Source organism: Diospyros lotus, chromosome 13 (assembly GCF_014633365.1).
Source record: "Diospyros lotus cultivar Yz01 chromosome 13, ASM1463336v1, whole genome shotgun sequence".
Lineage (NCBI taxonomy): Eukaryota > Viridiplantae > Streptophyta > Magnoliopsida > Ericales > Ebenaceae > Diospyros > Diospyros lotus.
The window spans coordinates 39,976,668-40,002,391 of NC_068350.1; the positions used below are offsets into that span (position 1 = coordinate 39,976,668).

Below are 25,724 nucleotides of genomic sequence, written 5' to 3' on the forward strand. Positions count from 1 at the left end.
GTGCTAATCCTAAGTTAGGAAGGGCATTCCTAGAGCTTTGGTCACCATACTCTACAGTCTCCCCTGGGGACCAACCTGAGAAGGATCAAAAAATGACTGAGATTCAACAAAGGTGACATCTTTGGAGAGAATTTTCAAGAGGAAGGGTTGTAACATTTGTAGCGAGTAGGAGAGTAACTAAGGAAGACACACTTAAAAGCTTTAGGGTCAAGTTTGTCTCAGTTAATTTTAGGAATGTGAACAAAGCACACACAATGAAACACTCTAAGAGGAAAAGGAGTATGCAAACTTAGGTTTGGGAAGAAAGAAGACAGACAATGGAAAGGACTGGTGGTTTACAACTTTAGAGGGAACCCTGTTAATCACATAGGCTGCTGTTAGAACATGGTGATGGTGGAGAAAAGCTCTAGCAACATTGAGGAGATGTCTCATTCCTTCCTTTAGCTACTCCATTTTGTTATCAAGTATCTATGCAGGATGACTCATAAACGATCCCCTCTTGTTGGAAAAACTGGTATAAGTGATTGTTGAAGTAATCCCTTACATTATCAGTACGAAATTTCTATAAGGAAGTGCTAAATTGAATGGAAATCATTTTACAAAAATAGGGTAAGATAGTTCTAATGGTAGCCTTATCTTTTAATAGAAAGATCCAACACATGGGAATACAAACATCTATAAAGGAAATAAACCACCTTGCCCCCATAACAATTGGGTATCTTGGATGGTTCCCAAACATCATAGTGGATTAAGGAAAATGGTTTAGATGATATTTTATTGCTAATTGGACAAGACATGCTATAGTGTTTAAAATTTTTAAAAATTACACACGCATCACACTGAAAAGTACTAGGATCTAGAGTCCTAAACAAGGTTGGAAACATACTTTTTAACAGAACAAAAGGAGGATGACCTAGTCTAAAATGATGGAGCCAAATATTGGCAAGATCTGAGGTTGACTGGGATAAACAAACAACCTTTAATTGACTCCCTTTAGGACAACTACTCTCATTCTTTAAGAAATACAACCCATTTTGTTCCTCAGCCACACCAATCATTTTCCTCGTGTCCATGGCCTGAAATTTACATATACGAGGATAGAAAATAGCACGACAACTTAACTCCTTAGTAAGCTGATGAATAGAAACAAGGTTGGTAGCCAAGTTAGGTACATGAAGTACCTGTTTGATAGATAAAATAGGGCTAAGGTTGACATTGCCTTGTCCTGTGACAGGAATTGAGATTCCATTAGCAATGGTTATCTGTTTAAATGTTTCAAGAGCCTTATATGTCTCAAAAACATGCAAATTAGGGGTTATATGATCAGTGACTCTCAAATCTAGGATCCGCATGTTATTCCTATCAGTTTTAGAGGCAGAAAAAGAACCAAAATATAGGTAATTACCTTGTTGAGCAAAAGAGCAGGCTCCATCCTAGATTGTTCTTAGGAAATTTTTGAGTTTGTTAATCTCTTCTGCATTCAACTGATTAAAATTAGATCCAATGGATTCTGTCTTATCAGGGGATCCTACTTCCTCCTGTTCCTTGCTTGAGATATAGACCTAGTTCTTGGGAGTTACATTCTTGAACCCTCCCATCTTGCTCAAGCCAGTTTCCTTCCTTGGGAGTTTGAAGCATGTATCCCTAGTGTAATGCCTCGCTTTTCCCGGGCATTAAATGACTTAGGATTTCAGAAATATATTTTTTCGTCCACAATACATAACATAAATTGTTCCCCAACAATCCCGTTAAACCTTCTCAGCATATCAGACTTATAATCATTAAGCCCTTAAATAGAATATAACTAAAACCACTTTATTCATAACATGAAAGATGTACTATTGTTTTAAAATGACATCATCAAAATATAATACATCATAAACCAAAAGTCATGCTATGAACCATCTACGAACAATCGCTACTCCTCGGTAATTCCTTTCTCTTTAGCGTTGCTGCCTTCACTTGAAACGTTCGAATATTCCAGTGACAAAGTCCGAATAAGACGTTGAATCATTTAAGTGAAAGTTCAAAACAATTTCATGACTGTATGCAAGACATGAAACAAATCGATATATCCTAGACTAAGAGAAACTCACACAGCACTTAATCCTAACTGGGAAAAATGCAATCTCTCTAAAGGCAACATAACTACACTGACACATTGGCACAATCCAGTCCTAGTTTAAGAGAGCATTATCAACGCCTCTCCCTGACACAACGAAAAACCATCGTTACCACTTTCGAAATGGAATGGTCAACATCAATTCAGGAACCCCAGGAGTCATCCCGTAATCATGCCGTGGATTACGTTTTCACACAAAAGCATATCGGATCACATCAACATAGATCCTGGCCACAAGATGATCAACACTATCTCTGAGAATTCACGTCTACCTTAGAAACAGTGATATCGCTCAAAGGCACCTGAGGTGGTGTCCACTCGCACCCCCGCCACTTAAACCGATCCGGGGTGGTGTTCACTCTCAACCCCCATCACAAGTGGGCATTTTCCCTTGACATGCTTCCTTAGTGCTATCACTCAAGTGCCACGTCACAAGTTGGCATCTCATGTCCCACATGGACAACACAAAAACAAGCCAATGCCACATGCTATAATTCAATGCATCATATAAAATAACATTTCATGTACATAATTTATCGCACAAAATTCAATGCATATGCATAAAACATTTCGGGACGAACCTCCCACATGGGTTAAACCATTTACATGCAATAAGACTATTTGCATGTAACTAAATCAAGTTTAAGTAGAATCAAAACCAAGTATTTAGGGATGAACCACTCACAATAAACCAAGTTTTTAAGTAAGAAGGCTCACCTTGAATAGTTTTAGAATGCCTCGATATACGTGCTGACCTCGAATGTTGTGCCAAGCCTCAAACAGCCGTACTATTGCTCAGTCTCGAGCTTCAATGTACCTTAGACATCATATTATTTATTCAAAGGAATATCAAAATCCATTTTTCTCAATTTCTTCATAATTTCCACCTACTTTCTTCCTACTTTTCCTTTGATAATTCCAAAATAAATATCTCCTCAAACATTTTCCCCAATTTCTCAACACCACAATTCATAAAATAAATTTGGAAAAATAACAGAAGAAATTCCAAAATTACCCCTAGTCTCATGCACTGGCGCATGTACTGCGCGTGAACTGCACGCGTCGGTCGTCTTCTTTGGCTTCGGCACACTGGCAATATTGGTTTTTCCACCCACCTTGCTCTACTCCTCAAGTCGATCACAATGGTGCCTTTAGATGCCTGAAACAATGGTCGGAAGGGCCCCAAATAGCCGTTTAAAGCCTCGGTTTCCGGCGATACCCAATTTTCTTTTCATAAATAATTTCAAAAAAATATTAAAATTAAATTCGGGAAAAAACCATACCTCACACGTTGGCGCGTGTATTGCGCATGAATGACTAGCGCGTGAGCTGCATGCTTCTGTCGTCTTCTCCGGTTCCGGCACGCTGGCGATGCTAGTTTTTCCACCCACCTTGGTCTACTCCTCAAGTCGATCACAATGGTGCCTTTGGATGCCTGAAAGAATGGCCGGAGGGACCCCAAACGACCTTTTAAAGCCTTGGGTAGTGTTCTCTTTGTGTTTCATTTTTGAGTTTTGAGTTTTGAATTCATTTTGAGTTTTGTGTTTTGAGTGTTTGTTTTGAGATTTTTGAAAATACATTCTCTTTGTCATTTTGAAAAATTGTTTTTCAAAACTAAAAATTGAAAACACGTTTACTTTATAATTTTTGAAAAATTATTTTATGTTCTTTTTTTCTTTTTATTTCTTTCCTTTTCTTCCCTTTCCTTTTTCCATTCTCCAGCGCTGCATCTTCTCTGGTCGGCAGTTCTGTCGTCGACGACCATCGATCAGAGCCTACCATTAGAAGCTCCAAGCCAAGGGAGTTAACATACCCAAAAGCCAGCAAGATCCAACGGACAAATCTCCGTAGATCTAAGATCGATGGCGGCATCTTTCAATAGAACCAGCAAGATCGACGGTGGTGGCTTTCAGCCGTGGCGGGCAAGGTCGATGGTGGCTTCAGCGGTGGCGGGCGAGGTCGATGGCCGATGCTTGAGAGAGAGAGCAGAGACGAGAGTGGTAGCGACGTCGATGACGAGGCGGTCGACGGCCGATGCTTGTGAGAGGGAGAGCAAAGAGGAAAGTAGCAGCGACGGAGATGGCGAGGTGGTCGACGACTGATGCTTGCGAGAGAGAGAGCAGAAAGGAGAGTGGAGATGGCGAGGTTGTTGATGCTTGCAAGAGAGAGAGAGCAAAGAGGAGAGAGAGCAGGGAGAGCAGTTCTGTCGAGAATTTGGGGGGGGGGGGGGGGGGCTTGAGCGTTTTCCGTGTTTTTGAGTTTTGTTATGTTTAGGAGCACTCTTGACAACTCAATCAATGATTCCTAATGCCAATTCTCTCAACTCCTCACCCAAAATCAATCCAACCAACAGAAAACAAAAGATAGAAAGCAAGAACTGAATTTAAATGAAAGAAAAACAGAAACAATCAAGACACAAACCAAACAATAGGCGCAAGATATATCCTGGTTCGGATTACTTTAAAGCAACCCTACATCCAGCCTTCAAACACCCCAAGAGCAGTCTTCTTATTACCAAGGATGATCAGTACAACAGCTTGAGAAAAAACCTCCTATTCTTCGAGTACAATCAACTCTCACTCTCCAAGATTACAAGGCAGTCTTGAACACTAGCCTTTCTCTCTAAATGAATATTCACTCAGTACAATAGAATAGAATAGTAAAATCTATCCCCTTGCCCTCTATTTATAATAAGAGGAGGAACCCCAATGAAGACTTTCAAATATTTACAGTTTACACCCCCAACTTATCACTAATTACAGTTTGGGTTACAACTTCTATTTAATACCTCATTGGCCCTCAAAAAACACTGCTATAACTGATCTTATTTAACCTATACTCTAGACAACATTTTAACAAGTTTTCAGTGTATTTTCACTGAAAATGCCCAAAACAACAAAATGATGTTTTGGGTTTTCTTTACAAATTTTTTAGTTGTTTTTGAAAATAACAAAGTAAACGCGTTTTCAGTGTTTTAAAAAATTGAAAACTCAAAACGGGCTGAAAACGCCAAAGAGAACAGGCCCTTGGTTTCCGGCGATACTCGATTTTCTTTTCATGAATAATTTCAGAAAAATATTAAAATTAAATTCGAGAAAAAATCATACCTCACACGCTAGTGTGTGTGAATGATTGGCGCATGAGCTGTACACGTCGGTTGTCTTCTCTGGTTTCGGCATACTGACGATGCTGGTTTTTTCACCCACCTTGCTCTACTCCTCAAGTTGATCACAATGGTGCCTTTGGATGCTTCAAACAATGGCCAGAGGCATCCCAAACGACAGTTTAAAGCCTCAGTTTTCGGTGATACCCAATTTTTCGGCCACTCTCTAAAACCTTCTCAAATCGATACCAAAATGCTCCAAACTCTTTAGAAATGCTCCTTGTTACCTCGAGAATAAAATCCCTCTATCCGATCCCTCTAATTTCTCCAAAAACTTGGGAATTTGATGCCTTAAATTTTGAAACCCTCGGCCCCTATTTATAGCAAAAAATTGGCCACTTCACAGTTAATCACCGGCCAAGGCTTGGCTTCCAAGTCTCGGCTTAGGCCTTGCTGGCCCTAGGCAGCCTTGCCTTGCCCAACAACAGCCTACCCCGATCGGAATCGGTGATGGGACAGCCATCACCCTTGGCAATGTTCACATTGCAAGTTTCGTTTATTACATTTTCAACCCATCTCAATTTCCTTTTGCATTTTGGCCCTTTCCTTGAAGCTCCTGATTTATCCAATAATGTCACTAAGACCCTCAAGATCTAGAATCATCATTCCACCCCCAAAAACTTAGGAAAAATATTTTTTAGACCTCCCTCGGGCAAATTTAGAAAATTACACTTAGGCCCAAATGAGCGATTTGATCGTAAATCCTTCCGTTCCAACCCTAAACCACTTCAAGATTGTTCTACTTATAAAATCAAAGTCTCTTAAAGGTTCTGATGACTTCCCAGACGTCTCCTATGATGATTTGATTCTTCAGCTTGAGTTACATCTATACTGAAAACTATTTCTAATCCGATTTCTTTCGATGTCATAAATTACGTCTTGAAATGCTCGTCAATTCCATATCATTTTTCTTAGACATATAGGTTTCAGGGCACTCCCTTCAGTTGATTCGATTACTAAATATTATAAAAATTACACTATTGTCCAAAATTTATGATAATTCCACTTTTGCCCTAAGCCAAATTACACTTAAAACTTTATGAAATTCTCGGGTGCTACACCTAGTGTGCCTAGGTTTCTTGTAGTAGGTACACCACATCCCTTCGCGGCTTGAGTTCTTTGTTTGAACCTCTGATTTCCCAGCTCTAAACCTTGCCCCATCTTTGTTATTGGACACCATAACATAACTTTCTCAATTATGTTCATTGAGCATGGCTATCCTTCGGTTTTCTTCACTTCTAACAATGGCAAAAACTTCGTTAAGAGCATGCAATCTCTCTCTTCCAAGAACTTGAACTCTTTCCTGATCATATTTTGGATTTAGGCGTGCTACAACTTGAGTTCTAGCCACAAGCCATTCATCCTATTATAGTATTATGTTACAATCAAAGTCCCTTGTTTAGTTATTATAGTATTCTGTTACAATCAAAGTCCCTTGTTTAGTGCCACTAATCTTGGTCTTAATTTCAAAGATTACCGAGGCATCTTGGAGCTTAGAATAGGTTTGCCTCACTATCTCCCAAATCTCCTTTGTTGAAGCTACAAACATGTAATTCTTGCTAACCACAAGCTCTATAGCACTTCGTTTAGTTATTATAGTATTTTGTTACAATCAAAGTCCCTTGTTTAGTGCCACTAATCTTTGTCTTAATTTCAAAAATTATCGAGGCATCTTGGACCTTAGAATAGGTTTGCCTCACTATCTCCCAAATCTCCTTTGCTGAAGCTAAAAGCATGTAATTCTTACTAACCACAGGCTCTATAGCACTCCATAACCCAAGACATAATCATGGAGTTTTCACTATGCCATGCTATGAAAGTGGGGGGCGCAGTCAAGTGGCCAATCTTCCCTCGGCCTTTGAGAAAGGTCCTCACGAGTTGGGCCCATTGCAAGTAGTTCCTATCGTTTAAGCAGTAGGAATCTTGCATTCCACACAACTCTCTAGCTCCAGTTGGTTGATCAACTGGAGTTGATTCTCCAGTTGTCATGGACGGTGTAGCTTCAAAGATTTCAGACATATTCACCGGAATAATTGACTGAACAGAGAGGAAGCAATGAAGGCTTAATTAGAACGGATAGGAGAAAGAATGTGCAATGAAGGCACACTAGGGTTTTTTTAAAGAGCAGGAAGGTATCAGTGACTCTGATACCATGTAGAAAGCATAATGTATAAATCAGAATGATTCTTCCTTAAGTCCATATGTACACGCTCATATCCTCTTATAGAGGAGAAGAGATACAACATAAGGAAATTAACATCATACAAGAAAGGAAAAGATACATATATACATTCTTAGGAAAGTTTCCTAAGTCTGAATTAGGAAATTTCCTATTCCAGATTTGGAAACTTCTAAATCAGATTTCTTTGACCAGCATATAATTCTTTCCTGATATTCCTTCGAGAACCAGCATTGAGTGTAAACTTTTTGTGTTTTACCCTATGTTATGCAACTCAGATCTTTTCATAGTAAGCTGCATTTCTAAAATATGGTACACTAGGTGTAAAAATTTGTGATCCTTTTTAGAGTTTATGATATTCCTGAAATTATTTTCATTGTAAAAATTAAATATCTGATTGAATAACACAATCTAGTTGTTTCTTCAAGTTAATTAAATATCTGATTACTTAGAAGATATTTCTCAGAACATGATAGTAATTTTTTGTTTACATTTTTTAACCTGAAACACTGTACCATCTATACGTTCTTGCTTATCGTATGTTTTCCCCTCATAAGACAACATTTAAGCAAATAAATATGAAAACAAATTGGGTTCTATAAGGTCATTAAATTCACTGTTTGGAGTGGAAGTGTACCTAGTCTTGAACATGCATACCAAGTCATAATTGGTAACATGATTATGCATTTGATTCTCACTACACTAGCAACAAAGTGATTCTGCATTTTAACATAACAAATGCATTAAGAACAAAAAATAAAAAATAAATAACAAGTACCGAGTTTCTATGGCCGTTTTGAAATTGGGGGGGAGGGGGAAGGAGGTTAATGTGCTGCCTTTCTGTTTTAAGTTTAATTTATTATCAGTGTGGCTATTCATTGACGTCACACCATCCACTTGTCATGTAGTTTTGGAATGAGCTCTCACCACAATCACGACAGGAGCTCCTGACGATTGACAAACAAACCCTCTTTGAGCAAGCTCGTAAGAACATGTACTGTTCTAGATGCAATGGGTTACTGCTAGAAGGTTTCTTGCAGATTGTCATGTATGGGAAGTCCTTGCAGCAGGAGGGATCGGATGGGCATCTATCTTGCAACAGGAAAGGAGCCTTCAAAATTCAAAATAATCCCGATTTGGATGTTTCTATGGCATGTAAAGATGAAGTTCAAGATCCATATGCTCACCCTTGGGGAGGTCTGACCACAACTAGAGATGGAGCACTGACCCTTTTGGACTGTTATCTATATTCGAAGTCTTTAAAGGGACTTCAAGTTGTACGTAGTACCTTCAAAACTACTATTCATCAATAGCTTCCATCTTTAATTTTTTTTATATTCTTTTCCAGTCCATTTTTTCATAGCTCACTGTCCATTCAAATTAGGTCTTTGACAGTGCATATGCAAGGGAGCATGATCGAGAATGGCTTTATCCTGATGCCTGTGGTGGAGGAGGTCTGGGTGGGATAAGTCATGGAGGGCATGGCACAAGGGAAACATGTGCCCTGCACACTGCCAGACTTTCTGTTGATACACTGGTAGATTTTTGGTCAGCACTCGGAGAAGAAACCAGGCTATCTCTTCTAAGGATGAAGGAAGAGGATTTTATAGAAAGGCTCATGTACAGGTATGCAATTTCTTTCTTCTTAATCTTATTTATATTTATATTTTCCTTTGCATTGTTTTTTTTTCTATTTATCCCCCTCTCCTATATGAAACATTTGTTTGAGGTTAGTGGAGTTTATGGGAATAATAAGATATATGGATGAGAGGGGAGGACAAAGCATGGAAGCAATACCAAAAAGAATACCATATTCTTAATTCTAGAAAATGAACGTTCTAGATGTTTGATAGTGGTTACTTATGTGTGCTTTTCAAAGTCAAATGACTGTTCACTTTCTAGTCAGAATCATGTAAATCAATGGGTTTGTCAAATTTTGAAACTCATTAAGATAGAAAATATTGCTACAGTAACAGATTCAAAGTGTATGACAGACTTGTAGGAGTTGGACTTAGAGAATGGTGTGGATTTTTGTTAGTTGAAGTGACAAAGTTAGCATTGTATGATCTTAAGAAAGACAGGTTGTTCACAAGCATATTCTCAAGATCCATCCGTCTTCTTGAAGTACTGATGTATTTTAGTAAGAGTTTCTAATCCGACTAGAAATAAATTAGTTTTTTTGGTGGGAGTATTCTAGTGGCCTATTTGTGCAGACAGTTAATTTTTGTGAATTGGTAATTAAATATGCTTCTAGCTGGGATTTGCCAATATGTTTGTGCAGTTGTTTGAACCTTGTTTCTTGAGGACAGAGTGCATATGCTGTAGCTTTATCTTAGAAAGCTATAATTTTAATTGGTTACTACTATGGAACAGAATCAATTAAAGCTTATTGGACCAGGTCAGTTTGGCTTACTCTTCACGCCCGGAAACTGATTTTCAACACATGAAAGATGAAATGCAAAGCTTTCACCTTAGTGTTGGTTTAAGAATAGTCGAAGAAGTTTTGAGTTTCAAAATAATATGAAAAATGACTCTGTTGCCAGATTAGAGTCTGGAAGTGACTAACAGAGTTTTGGGAGTGGAAGATTATCTATTTCAAAGCATAAAAATTCTCTCCCACCTGTTTTTTTGTGTTCAACTCTTTGTGATCACTATTTAGGCTTTACCTCTTGGACTGTAGCTTGACCTGAGAGTTAAGACTCCAAAGTTTCTCCCTTTTTACCTTACCATATAAGAGTCGACACTCAAAAGTGCCAACATCATTTAACCTTGACAAAGACTAAGTTTGTGAGAAAGAAAGTTGAAAAAATACACTGCAGTTGATGATTTCTGAATTTAATTCAGGAAAGCGGTTAATCTTTGAAGTTCTAGATGTGCTTATAATTATAGGGCTCTGTAAGTTAGTCAACAAAAGAAACTTTGCTTCTATTCTTGTTTGCCCGTTAATGAAGTTATTAGCATGCTTGTACATTTGGTGGTGGCTAAACTAGGTAATTACTTTGCTTCTACTGGTTCCTGTGCTCTTAAATGTCCACATATCCTTGTCAGCATGCTTCTGAACTCAATATTGGGAACCTGCCCATTTGTATCATTAGGACCTCATTGTTGATTGTATACTTCCCTAAGTATTTAAAGCTTATGTTGCAGGTTTGATAGCAAGAGGTTTTTTAGAGATTGCAGAAGGAATGTTATCCGGGAGTTCAAGGAGCTAAAAGAGCTAAAGCGCATGCGGAGGGAACCTCACTGCACCAGTTGGTTTTGTGTAGCAGATACTGCTTTCCAATATGAGGTGCGTTTGATTAATTGAAGAAAACCCTAAACACTGTATTTGATGTGGCAAGTGGCAATTTGATTCAATTTCAGTTCTTTGATTGTCAGGTTTCTCATGACACAGTCCAAGCTGATTGGCACCAAACCTTTGTAGACAATGTTGGAATGTACCATCACTTTGAATGGGCTATTGGAACTGGAGAAGGAAAGTCTGATATTTTGGAATTTGAAAATGTTGGCATGAGTGGAAGGGTTCAAGCGAGTGGTCTAGATCTTGGTGGCTTGAATGCTTGCTACATCACTCTAAGAGCTTGGAAAATTGATGGCCGCTGCAGTGAACTTTCTGTGAAAGCTCATGCTTTAAAGGGTCAACAATGCGTACATGGAAGACTTATAGTTGGTGATGGTTTTGTCACTATTACTAGAGGGCAAAGTATCAGAAGGTTCTTTGAGCATGCTGAAGAGACTGAGGAAGAAGAGGTATTCAAGTTCTGCGAGGCTTGTGTCAGCTTCGTTTGCATTCGTCAGTCATTGATAAGATTATGTACCGATGTAATACTTTCTATCTTGGCATCTTTCTAATAATGTTTTACTAACTTTAGGATGATGATTCCATGGACAAGGATGGGAATGAGCTGGATGGAGAATGCTCCGGTCCGCAGAAACATGCAAAGAGTCCTGAACTTGCTCGAGAATTTCTTTTAGATGCTGCAACTGTTATTTTCAAGGAGCAGGCATGTTCAGATTCCCCACAGTTCTTGTGTTTATCTTTGTATTTCTTGTTTTTATTTTGATGGCCCCCACCCTTTTGTTTATATTTTCATTAGTCTATATATGGGCTAGTCAATATCTAGGGCCCTAAAGTTAGTTGGGATGCAATGGCTTTGAATTATGATTTTATCCTTCTTTTATGATATAGTTTGCAGCGCAAATTGCCTCATAAATTTGTATAAGGTGATAGTGGTTATTACATGCTTTAAAAGAGAGATTGGGAGATAATGGATCCATGAGGAGGACACAAATAGTCAGTTGAAGGTTCATTGGGTTGAGAAAAGCTGGCTATTCTATCTTGGACTAATTCTAATTTATATCTAACCAATGTGGAAAGGTGTGGAATAAGATCAAATTACCTCATTGTTTTCCATTTATGGAAATAGATTTAGGCAGAGTGTTGCGATTAAAAAAGAGAAAGAAGTTCAGATTCAAGAATGATATCCAATCAATGGGTCAATCAAAATTTTCCCTCCCACCCCCTCCTTGCCCTCTTCTCTGTAATTTTACAAAAAATTGTTGGCTGGCTTCTAATCATGCAAGGTCATATTAAAAAAGAGTGCCTGCTGCCTGTTATAGATTTTTGCCTCTCTGTGTGGTGATTTTTACATGCTCGTATGAATGTAAAATAGCGTGGTTGATAATAGATGGAAGTATGAATTCTTTCCAGGTTGAAAAGGCATTCAGAGAAGGAACTGCACGTCAAAATGCTCACAGCATTTTTGTTTGTCTTGCACTAAAGCTGCTGGAAGAACGTGTCCATGTTGCATGCAAAGAAAATATTACATTGGAAAAGCAGGTACTAGTTGTAATAGCATGAAGTTTCAATTCCAGCACATGGTCGCAGTGTGACCCATTTTTTAGGATTCTAACTGCTTATTTGATTTGTATCTGCAGATGAAACTTCTTGAAGAAGAAGAGAAGGAAAAGCGTGAAGAAGAAGAACGCAAAGAGAGAAGAAGAATAAAGGAACGAGAGAAAAAGCTCCGAAGAAAGGAGAGATTGAGGGGCAAGGAAAAAGACAGGGAGAAGAAATCTTCAGAATCGAACCCCAGTTCTGTTGCTCCGGATGTGCTGGAGGAGGGGTCACTGTTTCTACTGCAGATGAAACTTCTTGAAGAAGAAGAGAAGGAAAAGCCTGAAGAAGAAGAACAGAAGTGATCCAAAGTCAAACAACATCCTATATGCAATGCCACATTGTTTGGCACTTTCAAAAATCAAATAACAATATCTGATCTTATGCAATCCATATGAACCCATATGAACGGAAAGCCATTATCTGATCTTGTTTGAAATTATCTGTGATTATGAGTTTGTTTTCTTATTCACTTGTGTGAAGGGTTTGTATTTACTAACAGTGTGCCAGTGGTTCTTATTTAACCAAAGGATTGTATGTTGGTTGTAATTTCAATTAAAAATTAGTATTATTTTTCTCTAATGAAACCTCAAGTTCAATCTTGAGAGAGAAGATTAGCCTCTTTAGAGTCAAATTTCTATAAAAATTCTCTTGATTGTGTGATTTCAATTTTCCTATTCTTGCTAAATTACTTTATATTAAGGTCATAAATTTAAGAATTTTTACTGAGAGCTAAAATTATTAATTTAAAAAAAAATTAAATTCACCCCTCCCTCTTGGCGAGGTATTTTTCTAAGTAGTACATACTCGATTGCAAAGGAAGAGAATGACAAAGTTAATGGGGCTAGATTATGTCATATAATATAGGAAAAGAATGGAGCCTGTGGCTGTCAATATACTATCAAGGTGTTAAGAAGAAGGTAGCTTTGTTGCAATCACACCTGTGATTTCAAATTGGAATCAAAATGTAACCTCCAACTATGAGGCTGATGAGAACACTAAGGAATTACTTGAGCAACTAGTGGTGAATTCTTTGGGTAAATTAGGATATACCCTTACCAATGGCTTAATCAGATATCAAGACAAATTGGTAATAATGGATGATGATCATCTAGAGAGGAGGATATTAGAGGTATTGCACAAGTCTCCCATAAGAGGACATTCGGTTATAATGAATGCATACCATAAGGTCAAACAACTTTTTCATTGGTTAGGATTAAAGAAGTATGTGATGGGGTTTGTGCTAAGTTGTGATGTTTGTAAAAGATGCAAGTCGAAAATAGTAACCACCCCAAGTCTATTACACATATTTGATCACATGTTTGACATGTCTATTACAGGCTCAATGCTGACTATATGCTTATGTAGTCAATATATGTAAATTATTATTATACATATTTTTCGTACCACTCCTTATGGGCTACACTCAGTCCAATAGGTAGGCCCAATAGCCTAAAGCGCAGTAGGCCCAGCTGAGCTCATCAGGTAAACTCATATATCGTTGAAATCTGAGTTCAGATTGTGGAACCAAGCAAACTTCCAGTAAGGCTTCCAGCGAGCCCTCAACAACATATCCAACGAGCTACCAACAACATTTCAAGTTTGCTGGCCTAACTGATTAGCTCGCCAGTCAAACTATTCAGTTCGCACAACAACATTGCTATTGAATAAGCGAAGGCAGAGACCTACCTACTTTATCTTATTCAAATCGGATTTCTGGAAATGCGGAGCCCTACTTCCAATTTTATGGAGATGATAAGAGCATCTTGTCCCCTATTTTATCATTTCTACACCTTTGTATTTTATACAATTGTAAACATTCCTTTCTATAAATAAGGATCAATAATACCATTGTAAGAAGAGGGAACAATAGGAATAATTACATATTATTACTCTGTCGGAATATCCAGAGAACAGTCATAGAGTAGGCATAGTTTTGACTGAACCACGCAAAATTTCCTTGTCTTTGCTTTTACTTAGTTATTTCTCCTTACATTTGGTCTCATTTTCTCATTGCGAGCCTACGAATCACAGTCGACTGATTTTGAACGTCGACAATTATAAATATTAAATATTTAATAAGTTAGATTTAAAATTTAAAAAAAAATATATGGGTTTGGTCATTTTTAAAATATCTAAAATGCCATCACTCAATCCTAGTTTTATACATATTAAGATAAAAAAGTGTTAATTGGTCCTTTTACTACTTGATTTTTATGTTTAATTTTAATTTTCAATTTAAAAACATAAAAGTAACTAGATAATTTCCTTTTTTATTTTACATATTTATTTTCAAAATTATTATTTATTTAACACGTGTATATATAGTAATATGTGATTTTTTTTTAGAATTATCGCCCTTGCGCTGTTCTTTGCTGCTCGTGTTATGGATTTTGACAGAAAAGATAAATCACAAGTGGAAACTTTATCTCACTATATATGATAAGGAATCAAACACATGATCTATTGATATAAATATCAATTTATCGTGTTTCAACTATTTGACTATATCTGATGTAATACCCTATATTTTTGTGAAGTTGCCATGTATTTTAAGTGAGATTAAAATACCAAAAAATATGCTTGAAATGACAACAAGTGACCGAATCAGTTGCAGGGAATGCCCTGGAGCTTAGATACCTAAGGACAAAGGTATATCTTTGACGAGCGTCCCAATGTGAGATTTATGACTCTGAAAGAAATAAAATAAAAGACAATTTTTGGTTAAGCTAAATAGTAGCCTAAAAAGACCGAATGATGGTAAGAGCTTCCCCAAAATCGTACATATCGAGTAATTTTGAGTTATTAATTTTGAGATTTTAAGTATCTTGATAAATTTGATGTTTGAGGGTATAATTTTAATTAGAGAAATTATCCAAATGAAATAAGGATGAAATTAGGAGTTCATGTGATAAAATATTAAAGTTGAAAACTTGAAATAAGGGCTAAAATGTCATTTGGAAGAAGTTTGGGGTATTATATTGGATTTCAAAATTAAATTCATTCTACCTTTGAATTTGAAAAGCCATTCAATTATAGGTTTCATTTGAAGTCCATGGCTAAGCTTGTGACAAGTGGCATGATATGATTAGTTTAAGAAATCTATAAATAGAGACCACGAGTTGATCTCAAATTATTCCAACGAAGTTTGAGAGTTGAGGCATTTTAAGTGGAGGAGTTTGCTCTAGAGAGAGGGGAGGAAGTTTTGCAAGAAAGCGACGGAGAAGCGACGAAGAGTAAGCCTTGTCGGAGTTACGGGTTTTTGCCAGAATTCTCCAAAATTAGTTAGAAAAAAAAACGAGGTAAGTCCATTTTTTTTGATAATCCTGTAGAGGGGGAAGAGAGGGTCGCATAGGTTCAAACGAAGGTCGAATCGGAGTTCAAATGAGGAAGTTATGGCCGAAATATGAAAACGAGGCGAAGCTATCTGAAACTGCTGGGCCGCGCATAAGTTACACCTGCCGGAAAGTGGCTGCACTGAAGGCGCGTGGCCCACATTTCCAGGGTGCGTGAGGGGCTCATTTTTCTTCAACTTTTCCATTTTCGTCCCCACTTTAATGCCCCTCAACCCTATGTAAAAATATTTAAGGTTAGGTTTACCAAAACGCGTGTTTTCTCCAGAAACCTAAGCCGTTTGCAGTGAAATCATACCGTCCAAGAGATAAACCAACAAGATGAGACTCATATACTCTAAATCCTATTTTTTATTCTCTTATAAAAGACTTTTATTGCATGAGATGTGTTTTGTGAAGTTCTTGTACATAAACTCTTGTTATTTTTTTACATGAAATCATGTTGCATATATGAAATGTATATTTTTTTTTAAATATATGCTACTGGTTTTTTAATTATTGTATTTATAAAATTTGTGTGGTCATATTGTTGTATCTATTTGTTATTGGCCGAGGGCAAAAGTTGGATATCCCCCGAGAGGCGCTATGCATGCGCCATGGAGAAAGCTCTCATGGGAAAGATCGTGAGCCTATGGGACAACGGATGTGATACTTGCATGAGTTCTATGAGGTCGGGCTAAGGTGACATGGTTAGGGACCTCTCGAGAGGTGCTATGCGTGCGCCATTGAGAAAGCTCTCATTGGAAGAGGCTAACATGTTCACGGGGCACTTTGGAATAGTTCTCGTTATTTTCCTCATACATTTTATACTTTATCATACATTGATATAAACTGTTATTTTGGAGTTTTTCACTAGAAGATTCATCTTCTAATTGGACTATGTCCCTTGAATATTCAAACGTTCCAGGTTCGACAAGCGGCTCTAAAGGAAATGAGGTAGTTGAAAAATAAGTTTAATTTGCTGTCTGTAGCATGTTTAACATATTTTTAATTATGTGTGAACTTATGTATGTTTGGATATGTTTAAGGCGTTCAGTTATCACTTGTGAGAGATAATGTTCATGTAATATATTTTGTAGACGTCTTGAACAATTTTATGATAAATAAAGCAATATGATTGCGAACTATATCAGATTCGATCTAGCTTCCGCATTTGAAATTTTAACACCTATCTTAGTTATTCGATTATTGGGTTTGTTAAGCTGAGAATGTGAAAATTAGGATTTTTGAGATATTATGTAATATATGATAGTGATTGTGATATAAAAAAATTTTATATTCCCATAATCTTAAATTATAATACGCTCAAAAAGTTATAATGTTACTTGCTATTCACTTATTTTGTCTTATATATCAATATAGGCTAAATCCATATTTTTTTCTCATAAATTTTATATAAAAAGTTTATCACCTTTTAAACTTTAAATATGACTCATTAAATACTTAATTTTTATAATTTGCACTTAATTAATTATCTAACATAATTTAAAATAATATATAAATTACACGTGAGATAAATTAGAAATAAGAAAAATATAATAAATGAACAACAAAAGAAAAATCAACTGAATCAATCATTCGTTTCGCCTTTCTTTTTGGATATCGTATTTGCTCTCATCCCCCATCAACTTGAACCGAAGAACTGAGTCTTTCATTGGCTCTTATCATCTTGACTAATCCCAACTCTTCCTTGACATATGAATTGTAATAGACTCGCACTTCCTTTTATTCAACTAACGACTTGCAATAGACTCATTATTTCCCTTCCATTTGCTTTGATTGACAACCGACAACTGATTCATCATTTCCTGTTCTCTTTGCTCTGACTGGCTATCCATGACCAACTCACCATTCTTTTGTTTTTTTTTTTTTTCGACCTACCATTTATTTTTCTCATTGCTCTAACTAATAACCTATAAACAACTCATCAATCCCCGTTCTCCTTGTTCCAATCAATGACCCATAATCTTTGTATATAAATGGATAAGTGTGTGTATGTACGTGTGCACTAATTTGTGATATATACATTTTTATTTTTTTGATCAAATAAATGGTCACTAATCATGTGTTCAATGATATATTTATTACATGCTCAATGGTAACTATACGTTTATGTAGTTAATATGTGTAAATTATAAATATTAAATAAGTAATATTTAAAATTTAAAAATATATATATATGAGTTTGATAATTTTTAAAATATCTAAAATGCCATCACCTAATCATAGTTTTATACATGTTAAGACAAAAAAAGTGTTAATTGGACCTTTTACTACTAAGGGCTCGTTTGAATTTTATGTTTAATTTTATTTTTTAATTTAAAAACATAAAAGTAACTAAATAATTTCCTTATCCTTTTTTATTTTACATATTTATTTTTAAATTTATTATTGATTTGACACGTGTATATATGACTAGACCGTCTAGCCTAATCTCAGCTCTCTCCTTAGGCCCAATCTCGACCCTCTTCTCAGGCCCAATCTTGGCCCTCCCTCTGGACCCAACGCCAACCTGCCATGGTATCATTACAATTCCACTGGATATCCCCGCAGTAGTCTCTGATCATTTATTCATTAATGGTAGATGTCATCCACATTAATGAGAGTCTCGTCACTACCATGCTACTACTTAAGAACCTCCACGAGTGCCAGATAGTCAATCCATCACTTACAAACACACAACGCATGTATGCAGAAGAATATCTCCCCATTCTATATCAATCAGCTCTTTTTAGAGCCAATATATGTTTTAATCTCTGACCTATTAATACACTCAATCTCTTTACTCTTTTACTCACTCGACCATTTGAGTGCTTGCAGGTACTAATTGCCTCTTGGACGGACCCATCACCGAAGCCTGCATCTCGCCTTCGATCGTCCTCTTTTAGTCAGGGAGGAACAACGACAATGTGTGATTTTTTTTTTTTTTATTATCACTCTTACATGGTCCCCCATTATTCGTACCATTGATTTTGGTAAATGAGATAAATCGTGAATATAGACTTTATTTCATTGCGTAGAACAAATAATCAAATTTATAATCTATTAATGTAAATTTTAACTTACAATCATCTGATCACTGGATTTTTTTCTTGGCCCGGATGTGATTTTCCTTCATAAGTAAATGTCATGTGAATGCCAGAACATGTCAACATATTCAGTAGATGTTATGTGAACGCCAGAACATGTCAACATCATGACAACATCATGTTTTCCTTAGCAAACAAGATGGCCACATCATTAACATTAACAAACTTCATATTGGAGTCCATGTTCATGGATTCAAACTATTCATGCATTTAGCATACATACATACATACATGCATGCATCATAGTGTACATATAGATTGGATCAGATCAACAAATTTTTAATTTAAAAATGGAAGATCAAATTGGACCGACAGGATGTCGTCTAAATCGGTTCAGTAAATTATTTTTATTTTTATTTAATATAAATTTCAACATATATGACAAAATACTTATTTTACCTCTTGTATTTATATATTTTTTCATTTAAACACTTTATTTTTTATTATTTTAATTACATTATTAAATTATATATTTTAAATCAACTACACTCGTGAACTTTTTATTATTTTAATTATACCTTTAAATTATATTTATTTATCATTCTCGACAAATTTATTAAGGTGTATAATTGACTTGACAAATTGCACACCTCTACAAATTTATTGAGGATAATAAATTTAACATAGTTTAAGAATATAATAAAAATAAAAATAAATAAATAATATAATATATACATACATTAATATATATAATTTATTATTTTAGAATAAATTATATATATTTGACCCTAACTTTTGAATAGAGTTATTTGATTATATAATTTATTATTTTAGAATTTCAAATTCAAAATCTATTGTTTAAGTATAGGGTGAAGTGCTAAAATGATCATTGTATGTTAACACATATTAAATAAATTGTTGTATTTTCATATTTAAAATCATGTTAATTATCATAATAGATATCGTCTTAATGTTATTGGACAACCATTTAATTTTATTAAGATAAGGTATCAATTTGTCACTTTACTTTAAAAATGGTCAAACAAATCATTATATTTTTATACTTGATATACTATTTGTTGTTATAGTTTATGTTATTTTGACGCCACTATATAGCATTTTATTTTTATTTACAACACTGTCTATGTCTTAAATCAAGATATTAATTTAAAAATTACATTTAAAATCACATTCTAAATGTTAATAATCATGGTATTGGAAATTAAAATGGCTTTGAATAACGTCGATATGACATATATTATAATGACTCACTTCATTGACTTAATGTCTCAAAGTATAATATATTATTTGACAATTTTTAAAACATAACAACTAATTTGGCTCTACATCAAAGTATAGTGGACAATTTGACAATTCATAATAATAATGAAATTAAACGACCATTTAATGACATCTGTCATAATGGTTAACGTCTCATAAAGTTTAAAAACATGATAATTTATTTAATTTATATAAAATACAATGATCAATTTAACATTTTACTCTAAAATATATAGCATTGTAAGAATAATTTGAATTTGGGTCTAAATTGTATTGTGTAAAATCTTAGTTGAAATCCCTTTGTCCAAGTTGAACTTAAGAAAAATAAAAATTATAAGACAATACATGACTAATTTGAATAACAAGACATCGACATTTGACTCAATCTTGATAAATTGACATTAATGCTATTTGAAAAACATCTAGATCCATCACATGGATGGATCCTGTATCTCGATAATTAATAAATAAGGCTCGACTAGCGTGATTTGAACCCTTGCTATTATTTACTAATTATGCTCAATAATGTTTAAAATAGAGTCTTTAAAAGAAATCACGTTCAAACTATTTCATATGCAAGTTATAAAAGCTCTTAATCCTAATTTTTACTCATTATCAAACTTTAACTTAATCGATAGAGTCTATATTAAAGAATAAAAATTGAATTTGTAGAAAATTGATAAATGTTGTAATGGACTCTATCATCCAAACAACATAAAAATAATACGATAAATGTATAACTATACAAGTAACGACAAAATAAAAAATGATATCATTCATAACAATAAGATTGTGATAAAGGTGAAGATTATAATTTTTATTATCATTAGTGTCAAAATGTTAGATATGATAAATGGCCTGTAAATATGTATATATATCTATATAGATATAGATATGAAGAAATAAATAAATATGTTAGGCCTCGGCCCGTAAATGGAGATGTAACAGTAACAACAGCGCCTCCTGCTTTTAACCGGGCAAGGCACCCTTTTTAAGCTCTCGAAGCCTCAAAGCCTCAAATCTCTCTCTCTCTTCTCTTCTTCTCTCCCCCTCTCTCAAATCTCATCACCGAAACCCTTTCTCTCTCTAACCATGCCTATATATCTCTCATCCCCGTCTCGCTAAAAGGTCTCCTATTTCCTCCGATCGTTCGAAATCGAATTAGAATCGAGGTCTGACCGTTCGGCCGACGGATTATCGCGAGGTATCGCTTTTTTTCTGATCCGTACAGGAATAGGTTGGTTGCGATTAGATGTGTTATGGAATTTGTGGAACCGATCGATTTTTGATCTGTATCCTACGGTCGAATTCGCAGGGGGGGGAGGGGTAATGGAGAGGTGACGAATAAAGAATCAATGAGAGTTTGAAGATGCCGGGATTAGCAGCGCAGAGAATTGATCACCAGTTCATCGATGGTGCCTCGGCCTTTTACTCCTTGTCTTGTTCGAATGGATCAGTTTCGGCCAATGGGTTCTGGTCGAAGAATCGCGACGATGTTAGCTACAATCAGCTCCAGAAGGTGCTCTGATTGATTTTCCTGTAATTAGGTCTATGTTTTATTGCTGAATTGAAAATTGAGATGCGTTTCTGTTTGATTGCTGTTTGGGTGAATTTTAATTGATTAGTCGTGAGCTCAATTTGGATCGTCTAGCACATGGAATCGACTCATTGCGTTTCATTTCTGGATTTTGTATCTAATGTGGTCAAAACTGGTAGCCATGTTTTCGTTAGATTTTGAGCGTTCGATGAATAAGATCTAGTTTTGCATTTTACATTTGCACTTTATAGTGTGTTTCTGATATGCAAATAGTACTGATGACATATAATCTTGAAATCAAAATCCTAACTGGTAATTGGGAATGACTGGGTACATGCCCTTTTGTAGTGATGTTCTTAATCGGAACTGCGTTTATAGCTCTGTTATCACTTCTCCAATGAAGAACAAGATGCTGCAATGTCCGGCTTTACCTGACTGTTTGTTTATTGGATGTTTTTTCTTTGTTATGCTAAGTATCACCTTAAGGACAACAAAAACAAACCAGTACTTATTTAATTAGTCTCACTTTTCCTGTGGTAGTGACCTGATGAATCTTTTCTTCCCTTAGCTTAATGCATAACAAAACTATGAAGTTCTGCATTTTTATTTATTTATTTTAAAGTGAGTTGAGAGTGAATGCTATGTTTATGGGATGTGGCTAGTTCATCAGCAATGTGTTATCCACTTGTTATGTAGATTTGGAGTGAGCTGTCACTTATTCATGAATAGTGTGGCATTGATTGCAGTATGTCCAGCTTTACTTGAGTGTAAATTTATCCCATGTTTACCAAGGCCAAGGGTTGCCTTAAAGAATATAAACACAAGTGGTTATGTACATAACTTGCTCTCACTTTTCCTATTTTAGTGACCAGATGAATCCACTCGTCTCTTTGTTAATGTAAGCAATATGGACAAATTAAACAACCTAGTTAGGTATTGTGGATTTTCTGATGTTGGTTGGGTGTGACTTTGTTGTATGTCTTATGTTACTTGATCTACTGTAGTAATTGGCTAATCATCAACAAAGTGCCATCCATTTGTGATGTAGTTTTGGAGTAAGCTGTGCCTTCCTCCAGGAAGAGTGTGGCATTGCAGCATGCTTGATTTATCTTGGTGTAAATTTATCTTTTGTTCTAGCCTTCTTTATTTAAAAACTGTAAACCAAAATACTGAAATAGTTATATTTTTAATTGGTTCTCACTTTTGCTATTACTGGCCAGATGAATGATCTTTTCTTCTTAACTGAATTCATGCAATAATGATAAAAAAGATTGTCCCAAGTGCGTGAGGTTCCTTGCTTTGCAAAGGATAAGGGAAATCTCTTTCATTCACAGCCTTACCCTTGCTTTGCAAAGAGGTGGTTTCTGCGACTTGAGTCCATGATCTTTGAGTCACAGAGGAACAACCTTATTGTTGTTACCAAAGTTTTCCCTCTCGAGCCATAATGAAAAATGACAAAAAATAATTATTGCCGGTTATTTATTTATTTTTTTAAATGCGGTTTGATAGTGAATGTGCCTGGGTTTTCATTATTTTAATTAGTGCAACACGTGGCTAGTTATCACCAATTTTTCATCCACTTTTAATATAGTCTTGGAGTGAGCTATCACTTATGCCTAGACATATCCGGAGTTGCTATGTGCCTACAACAACAACAATAATAACAAGCCTTAATCCCACTAGGTGGGGTTGCTATATGAATTATAGATTTCCAATCATCTTTATCCATACCCATATATTTTGTAAGGCCATTAGATCCAATGCCATTTCCATGAGGTTCCCACTAAGTTTTCATTGGTCTTCTTCTCACTCTTTTGCTATAAATTACCTTCTTTTCATCCACTCGTCTCATAGGTGCTTGTATTGGTCTTCTTCTCATTTGTTTCAAACCATCTTAATCATGATTCCATCATCTTATCTTCAGTAGGAGCGATTCTAACCTTATTAGATATGATCTTGTTTCTTATTTGGTCTTTTTTTGTTTGATTCCACATCCACAACGTCAATTTCATCTTAGTTATACTCATATTTTGTATATGTCGGTGCTTAATTGTCTGACATTCTGATCCATACAACAATGATAGTCTTATAGTCACCTGGCAAAATTAACTTTAAAAGAATTTAACTATTGCATATAATGTTGGACACATTTTTCCACTTTAACCATCCTGTTTTACTCCCCCTTTTTGGAACAATTAATCCAAGATATCATAATTGATATTTTCTGGAATAGCTCAATCTCCAAATTTCACAACATCATCCACTCTCATATTTTTACTGAATTTACATTTCATGCTTAGTTTTGACCTACTTAGTTTAAAACTTTTAGATTCTAAGGTGTTTCTCCTTAATTCAAGTTTATTGTTCACAGTGTCTTTTGTCTCATCTATCAAGACAATATCATTTGCAAATAACATACACCAAAGCACTTTTTGTCGGATGTGTTTTGTGTGTTTGCCCATATTAACAGTAAGTAGATACTAACACAGGACATCCTTGATATAATCCAACTGTAATTGGGAAAGTCTTAATATCTCATCCACGAGTCCTTGGACATGTTTCTACTTGACAATACATGTCAATAAGAACTTGTAAACAAGCAATTCAAACTCCTTTCTTCACCAACACCTTCCACGAGACTTCTTTAGTTACTCTCTTTGGCTTTTTCCAAATCTGCAAATACCATCAACCATTTCATCTAAAAGCTTAAGTTAGTAGACAGAGGGTTAACTTTATCTTTTATATTATTATTTTTACTCTCAACACTACCCAAGTGCAAATCTTGTCTTTTATCCTTTTTTGATGCTAAGTATCACCTTAAAGGCTATATATAGAAACTGTTACATATTAATGGGCCATTTGACAGAAGTTTTAGGTTTTTTGTTTTCAATTTTAATTTTCTATGTTCAGTTATGGTTTTCATTTAAAGAAATGAAAACTGACATGTCTGACAACTTTGTGTTTATTTTCAGTTTTGTGTTGATTTTTTTTTAGTTTTTTTTTTCTATCCTACCCCTATCATCGCTGGCAACCAGAGGAGATGCTGGAGGTTTCCGGCGACTCCTCTGGCAAGTCACAACCGTGCCAGATCAGTTTCCTCAATTGTCTTGTTGCATTCTCTGTTCAAGACCTTCACCATGACCACCTCACCAGCTATATTGAAAAAATAACATAGGTAAGTTCTAAAGAGAAAAATGGAAAAGAAAGCTGCTGAAGTTTGCTATTTTTTTCAGTGCAAAATGATTTCCATCATTTCCCTGGATATATGAAACATAGCATAATGTCATAGACAGACAGATATTTAGACCTCAATCGTATCTCAAATCATACAAAACCTTAAATAGAAGAGTGGATTAGAGAGAGAAAAAAAAGATTACAAAACATAAAACACAAATAAATTTTTGCGAAGCTGAAAAGAAAAATCAAATCAGGTTACCATCTTCTTCATCTTGTCATTGTCAACAAGTAGGTCCTCAACAGCAGGTTCTCTCTCCTCTTCCATAAACTCCAACTCCTCTGACCAATGAGGGCGAAATTTCAAACCTGAGTGATAACCTTTGGATATTGCTGGACTCTTTCCTACGTGAATCACTTTCTGTGATCCAAATCCCTAGCGAATGAGTTGAGAAGCTTGGCCTTTTTGGAGTTTTAATTTTGAAAAGTTCACAAAATTTTGAAAATAAAAAATGAAAATGAGGAACCAAACATCATTTTCAGTTTTCCTTGTTAAAATAGTGAAAATGAACATCGAAAACTAAAAATGGCAAGCCTAACATCTGGGCCCTATTTAGTTCTCTTTTCTTATAACTCTAATCTGATGTGTCTGCCTCTTCTCTTTAATGCATGTAATTGCCAAGACAAATGTTAAGCAATTTTGGCTTGTTTTTGTGATTTTGATTTAGCATAGCACATGGCTGGTCATTGACAATGTGCCATCCACTTATGATATATTTGCGTTACGTTGTTATCTCTGCCATGAAGAATGTGGTATTGCAGTATCTTGGGTTTTAAATTGAGGGTAGAAAACATAATGTATAAATCGGAATGATTCTTCCTTAAGCCCGTATGTACATGCACATGTCCTCTTATAGAGGAAAAGAGACAACATAAGGAAACTAACATCATACAAGAAAGGAAAAGATACATATATACATTCTTAGGAA

General features: G+C 35.5%; 1 protein-coding gene across 15 annotated transcripts in view; it reads left to right on the forward strand.

The window, feature by feature from the left end:
- LOC127788640 (uncharacterized) overlaps nucleotides 1–25,724 on the forward strand; it is a 69,753-nt gene that overhangs the window by 25,396 nt on the left and 18,633 nt on the right. For 2 of the 15 annotated variants that reach the window (XM_052317164.1, XM_052317177.1), the window contains 6 exons: nucleotides 8,373–8,741; nucleotides 8,849–9,090; nucleotides 10,612–10,753; nucleotides 10,828–11,214; nucleotides 11,337–11,468; nucleotides 12,176–12,304. The exons of 3 other annotated variants lie outside the window; for them this stretch is intronic. In XM_052317164.1, coding sequence (XP_052173124.1) covers nucleotides 8,373–8,741; nucleotides 8,849–9,090; nucleotides 10,612–10,753; nucleotides 10,828–11,214; nucleotides 11,337–11,468; nucleotides 12,176–12,304 — 1,401 coding nt within the window. Of the gene's footprint in view, nucleotides 1–8,372; nucleotides 8,742–8,848; nucleotides 9,091–10,611; nucleotides 10,754–10,827; nucleotides 11,215–11,336; nucleotides 11,469–12,175; nucleotides 12,305–21,031; nucleotides 21,229–21,339; nucleotides 21,544–25,724 lie in introns of those variants that run through there. 10 more of the 15 variants (XM_052317172.1, XM_052317169.1, XM_052317171.1 and 7 more) reach the window with 10 other exon arrangements.